This window comes from Oryza brachyantha, chromosome 5, assembly GCF_000231095.2.
Source record: "Oryza brachyantha chromosome 5, ObraRS2, whole genome shotgun sequence".
NCBI classification, from domain to species: Eukaryota; Viridiplantae; Streptophyta; class Magnoliopsida; order Poales; family Poaceae; genus Oryza; species Oryza brachyantha.
Window position 1 is genome coordinate 16,236,007 of NC_023167.2, and position 6,876 is coordinate 16,242,882.

Genomic DNA, 6,876 nt, shown 5'->3' on the forward strand with positions numbered 1-6,876 from the left:
TTATACGATGCCATCAGAAAATTAAAATCCTTTTATAACTTGAGAGACGGAGGGAGTAGTAAAACTTATTTTGACGCTACATCCGGTCATCAGCCGTAAAAAGGGGCCGGCCGGATGGTCGTGACGCCTAGCTAGTGATCCTAGCTAGCCAGGCAGGCAAGACACGAGCTAGCGATCCTAGCTAGTACTCCGAGCTGTAGTAGTAGAGCCATGCAGTAGGCCAGTAGCGTTTAGCCCTTGGGTGCATGGGAGACTGGACCCCACCACGAACGCTGGAGCGTGCGCACGGGCTGTTTGGTGGTGCCTGACGAGGGAACGACCGCTCGTGCAGCCGGGGTGAGACAGCGGCGTCGTGTCGGGTAGGCGGGGGAGCGTAAGGGCAGAGCCGAAGTTGCCGTAGTATAAAAAATTTTATAAACTATTTTCTACGATAAAAGGTGTTTTTAGTAATAATGGTTTTCTGTTTCTCGCTCATAATTCTATATATTTCATCAATTATGAGCATTACACATGTCTCCTATAAACTAGTGGTTTCTCCCCAATGATGAATTTATAGTTTCTGTATTGGAGGAAGAGAAAACTTGGTTTCTTCACGAGGAAACCATTTCTAAGCTTTTCCCTATCTTTCTTCATTAATTACATTGTCATGTCATCATTTTTCTTACGTGAAAACCTATTTAATGAGCATAGAAACCATTATTAATACATCATTGGGACTGCTCCAAGGGTGTTTGTTTCTACTACTACGATTTATAAAATTAGTGATTTTATTAGTCTATATTTAATATATCCAAACATTCGATGTAATGTAACATGGTAAACAACCTCTAATTAATAATGCTCGTTGCGAGCAATGGCAGCGCGTTAGCTTATAGGTTGATTTAATTAGACGTACGGCCTGACCGCTACCTCGGCAGGATAACATGCTCGTTTTGAAAGATTGTGGTGTTCAACTTCTACATATGCTGTTTGCTAGTAGGAAATCTCACATTACCAATTTTTAATTAATTTTTGGGGCAAGTTTTATAATTTGAATTTCAGCTTTAAATCTATTTAATGATTTTGCGAAGTTTGATTTATTTTAGTTAATTCTTTAGAGGATATTTTTCCTCGGGTTAATTAAGCCAATTATTAATTAACAATTTCTTTTATTGAATTTGGCTTGGGATAGAAACTTACTACTAGGTGGTGACAAGCAAATAGGTTGGCTTCTAGCATCAAGATAAGATTATTGATAGATATCCTAACGAAGAAGAGAAAATATTGAATATGTGCTTAATAAAGTAGTTTTATATGATAAGCTGGTGAAGTGCAAGTAACACTTGATCGCGATGGACCATCTAGTGATGAAGGGCATGCGAAGTACTTGGTGCCAATAGACCAATCCGTTATAGAGGGTTAGTAATGGTTGCGCATCGATGACAGACAAGACCATATGCAGTGCATGATGAAGTGCCGAACATCCAAAGGATGCGAGGCATTGATGACAAGCCCTCCGTCACTCCGTGTGCTATTCATCACCAAATTGGTTCGTCAGTGCTAAGTCCTTCACGTGCCCTTTACAACCGCGTGATCTATCGTTCATGAGAGCTGTTTGCTCTTCACCATCTTGTCATCTGGAATCATTTCATGCAAATAGTTAGTTCCAATATATGTTGTCTTTAATCACAGAAACTTCGTACAACACTAGAATAAGAGACTTGATCTTTTTGATACTTTACACTCAATGTTTAGTCGTCACACGACTCCCCTTGACAGGCTGAGTCATCTCTAGTAAGCAACCACCAAGGCAAACCTCGGATTCCACTATCTTGATATATTTCCTTCCAAAGATGAGATCAAACCTTACAAGAGTTCCTGGACAACCCCCTTAACTCCATTCACTAACCGCACACAAGCTTTAAATGGAGAGAGAGAGAGAGAGAGAGTTGGGAACGAGTTTGCCTTCAAAGATGCAAAAGAAGAAGACTTGATGCTAAAACCAAGTTCAACAAATCTTCAAATTTCCATTTGCTCTTCTTGACCCTTTAACACCTGTTTAACTTCCCAGTGTGAATGGAGATTTAAAAAACTTCTAAACAACACCATGGAATCACGCATTTAAAGCCCCTTCTACTCAGCTAGTTGTTTTTGAGCCATTGTAATAGTCTGCTAAAAGTATATGATCAAATAGTTTGATAGCACACCATATTGTTTGGCTCTTTACAACTTGTCAATGATCACTGAGCGCATAGTCAGGCGGTTGTCCGATAAGTTCAACTTCAAACGTTCGACAACACCATGTGAGAGTCAGGCGGTTTGATATAGCACCGGACTATCCAACCCAAACTTGATCAAATCAAACCCGAATTATCCGATCTTCATTGAATGATTTACTTCCATCGTGATCTTATTAGTGTTGGAAGACTGTTCGAGATCACATTAGATTGTTCGGCTTAAACAGATCACAAAAATCTTGGATAGTCAATCTCTAACAGAGATTTCACTTTCAGCATGCAATCCCCCTCACCCATACTGTTCGAAAGCACCCAAACTGTTAGGGCATTCTCAACCCATAACACTAGATATGGTTTCTATAAACTTCCCATCATCAAGAAACTAGTACTAGGCACTACTCTTCCAATACAAACACCACTATTCCACACTTAAATTTAATGCTACTTATCTCACATGATATCTTAGATGTTATGTAGAAACCATGTCTCATGCAAGACATGATTTTATTCCCTTTCCTCATTTATTCACTTGGCACATTATTTTTCATCCTACGTGACAACTTATTTAATACTATAGACATCATCCTAATCATTGGGTTAGGAATGCTCAAGCTCAACCCGATCACATGACAGCTTGATCTTGAAGATTTCCAACTTTATCCATAGTTCTTTCACTTCAAAATACGCAATACTTTCTTACCATTCATCAATCATGTCACCATTCATCAATCATGTCAGTCCCTTAATGATATGGGAGCCAATTAAAAGAGAATCTAATCCATTCAAAATTTAAAAATTATCCAATAACATGGCTAAAATAACTTTTAACATCTTTTTAATCTACGCTAAGTAAACTATATAATTATATTTTAGAATAAAATTATTAAACTCCATATTACTACGTTCTCCGCTTTGCTGTCGAACAGAGGGCATCAGTAGAGGCAGAGGCTGGACCTGATCGATAGAGTAGACGAAAAGCAAAAGTGAATCGCATGCCATAGCCGAATTACTTTTTGACTGGCTGTTTTGCTTTTCTTGGTCTTCCTTGGGATTGGCGGCCCAGCTCAAAGTATTTTGGGCTATCTTCCCTAGTACAAGCTACGTGACCAGTGACATGTAGGGCGCTGCACCTTTTCCGGTGCGAATGATGCGTGGTTTTTCACGTGCTGCAGCGTCGCACCGACGACGAGCACCACGCCGGCACGCCGCAGCAATAGCAGTGCCGCATCCAGTTAATTCGCGTTAACAGGTCATCGCTTCGACCCTTTTGTCCACCAATGCAGCAAATCACATGGAAGTACTGTTGGATTTACCAATAAAGAGACATGAAATTTCATGTCATTTAAGTCCGTAGACTTTTAAATTACATATCTAGATCATTAAACTTGAGAACGAGATTTATTTAGGTCCAAAATTTTAAAAATTACACATCTAAATCCACTATATTGGTTTTACGAATCAAAGTCGGTCCAAATCGTATTTGACATAAGTTTATCTCAAACAGGGTTGTTTACAAATGTAGTACATACGTGGAATGCCACGTTCGCGGTCAACTTCGGTCAAATGAAGCTTGGACCAACCATGATTCATTCAACCAAGATGATAGACCTAGATGTGTAATTCCAAAGTTTACGGACATAAATAACATTCGTTCCTAAGTTTAATGGTCTAGATATGTAATTTTTAAATTTATGGATCTAGATGACATCCATTCCAAGTTTAACGACCGACCATGTATTTTACTCATTCAAACGAATGATCACCGCTCGCCGGGTTTGATCTCAGATTCGACACATCATCTCCGAAAATTGTCTCGTGCGACGGCAACGATAGACGGCTTCGCGGAAAAAGCCACACGCCGAATTTTAGACAGTCCTCCAGCACGATTGCGCGACGCACTTCCAGCAGCCGGCCGCCGCGCAATTAGGGGGAAAAAAAGGGGTGAGAAGCCGTAAAGAAACAGCCGAGGAAACGGTGGGGGCGCCGCGACGAAAGCGGCGACCTCCCGATGCGGGTGGTGGCCCCACGCGCCCGCGCGCGCGACGGGTGGTCCCACGTCCCCCCCTGTCTGCCGTGACCACGCCAGGCAGCCAGCCGGGTCCTCGCGCACACAGCCAAACACGCACCACCGTCTCCAGCCAACGTAACCTGCCCCGTCTCACCCGTTCCACGCGCCCGCAGATCGGGCTACACCGCTGGGTCGGGCGCAGCGACGATCCCGGGGCCGGCTGCTGCGAGTGGCCGGCAGCGGCGGCACACGTGGCCCGTGGGCGTGGGCGTCGTCGCCCACACGCTCACGTTACTCCCGAGGTCACGAGCGGAAAGGAAAGCGCGGGGGCAACCAACCAACCAACCGAACCAACCCGGCAGCACGCACGCGGGCGCGGCGCCTGTACCCATCCCACGCCGTACGCGCGATGCGGGCGCACACCGACGCGGAGCCGAAAGATCCACCCGCCCCACCGCACGCCGCTCAGGGCGGGCCGGCGTAGTGGTGTTTTTCTATTCGGGCTCGATTCGATTTCCGCGATCGTTATCCGCATGCGTCGTCGCCTCGTTGTACCCAGCCGCAGACCCAGGCTGGACAGCAACACGTACCGCGGCAATAGTTTTTTCCGCTCCTTTTCCCTCCCTCCGGTTCGCTGACACCATCGTGGTCAGAAAACGACCGCCGCGAGGCGAGCGTTGAACGGGTAAAAAGAATTCATGCGTCGGCAACGCCCACTGTAGCGTCGGTAGGGCTCATCTCGCTACACGCGTAAGAATTGACAATGATTCATCCCCACTCATGCTGCCAACTACCCGGGGTTAAAATGACATCGCCGTTGATACGGAAGATCGATCCCGGTGCCTGCTAAAGTCGACACGTGAGTGGTGCAGCCTGTATGGAGTGGATACCCATGCACGACGAGACGACTGATTGTTCATTAATCGACAAAAACAACGGCGATGTTGCATGAATCGCAACCAAGAGACTAGACGGGACGCGTGTGTGACGTGCGAATACAACAGATGACATACCACCCAATAAATGTAACGCTATGTGATTACTAGCTCCTCCTCCGTCCCGAAATAAGATCCGAAATAAGATCTTTTTTATTCGTCTTATTATTTATATAAAAATTTAAAAAAATTAGTCCCTACTAATAAAAAAATTTAAATAAGACGAATATTTAAACATTGAACACATAAAAACAAAAAATGATCTTATTTCGAGGCCTTTTCGCTTCAGTTTCACAAACAAGCTAGAGCTCGTAGATGGTCGGAAATGCTGATTTCTTAAAGAAGTGTCTGCTACTACATACTACTATTTCTCATGACTATGAAAACAATATTAGAGTACATATATAATCCCGTTCCATTACATCGCCGGCAGGACCTGTATTAGGTAACACAGCACAGGCTTGATCGTCTCTGAAGCTACGTCTCCGGCGGAAAAACTATTTACAAAAATGTCCTCCCTCCGTTAAGCAGGAGGCTTAGGCATAGAGGTACACGGAATTTTTCACCTAGAAATAAAAGAAAGAAATGAACCACTAGCTGTTCTCAGGTAAAACTCCGGTGGCTAGACCTCCATAGGCGGCGGACAGTTCAGATCAAGATCAAAGGCGATGGCTTTCTTTGCCGACACGGCCGGCGGTGACGGCGCCAGATCCACGATCGATGAGGAGTCGGAGTCGCTCTGTGCCAAGGCCGCCACGGTGACCGACGGCGCCAGCTTGAGCATGCGGCAACCGGAGGCTGCTGCGGCAGCGGCCGCTTGTCCGAAGAAATAATACGGGTGCGACACCGGGTAGCCTTCGAAAGGGAAACGCATGCCGCCGGCTCCGGCAGCCGCAGCCGCAGCGGCGCGATGGAAAAGGTCGAGCTCAAGCGACGGCGGGATCGGCATGGCCTTCATGGGCGCCTGCACGTCGCTGCCGAACGACTCAACGGTGCTGCTGTTGCTGCTGCCGCTGCCGCCAGTCACACCGGCGGCGGGGGCGCCGTTCGGGAAGGGAAAGTTCGTCTTGGCCTTGGCACCGCGGTACTCGCGGGCGGCGGTGTCGTAGGCGCGCGCGGCCTCCTCGGCCGTGTCGAACGTGCCGAGCCACACACGGCTCTTCTTGGCGGGGTCGCGGATCTCCGCGGCGTACCGGCCCCACGGCCGCTTTCTCACGCCACGGAAGTGCTGGCCGGTGCCTGCTGCGGCTCCAGCGCCACAGCCCACGCCAAGCGCGAGGCCGGTGGCCGAAGCCGCCGGTGACGTCGTCTTGTCCGACGTTCTGGGTGCCATGGCGATCTTTCTTTGGTTTCTTTCTTGGTGCTCGCTGATGGTGCGGTGCGTTGCTGGTGCAGCTGCGGGGTTGCAGACGACGGGGCAAGGAGGGGGAGGGACTTATAGGAGGGAGGTGGGGGGGTTAAAAGGAGAGGAAATGGGCGAGCGGAGCGGATGGTGGAGCGGCAGGGAATAAAACTCGGCGCAGTCAGGGAGCGGTTTGACTGTCCGCGCCGCCGCCCCTCGTCTTTAGCGTGGCGGCATTACAATTCGGCTGGCGTCTTTTTTCCTGCGGACCCATCAAAATCAGTAATTTACAGATGAGTGAACCTGATACTGTGAAATTTTATTTTCATCCCACGCAAACATGGAAAACAGGAGAACTTTTATTTTAATTACGGG

At 47.0% G+C, this 6,876-nt stretch overlaps 1 protein-coding gene across 1 annotated transcript; it reads right to left on the reverse strand.

Annotated features, from left to right (window-relative positions):
* Positions 1–5,499: 5,499 nt before the first annotated feature.
* LOC107304199 (ethylene-responsive transcription factor 8-like) lies at positions 5,500–6,618 on the reverse strand. The gene has a single exon (XM_040524027.1). The coding sequence runs from the start codon at positions 6,490–6,492 to the stop codon at positions 5,782–5,784; it is 711 nt and encodes a 236-aa protein (XP_040379961.1). The 5' UTR covers positions 6,493–6,618; the 3' UTR covers positions 5,500–5,781.
* Positions 6,619–6,876: the final 258 nt, after the last annotated feature.

Excerpts from the sequence above, each read along its gene's own strand:
- LOC107304199 (XM_040524027.1), bottom strand. The coding sequence starts at position 6,492 with ATGGCACCCAGAACGTCGGACAAGACGACGTCACCGGCGGCTTCGGCC.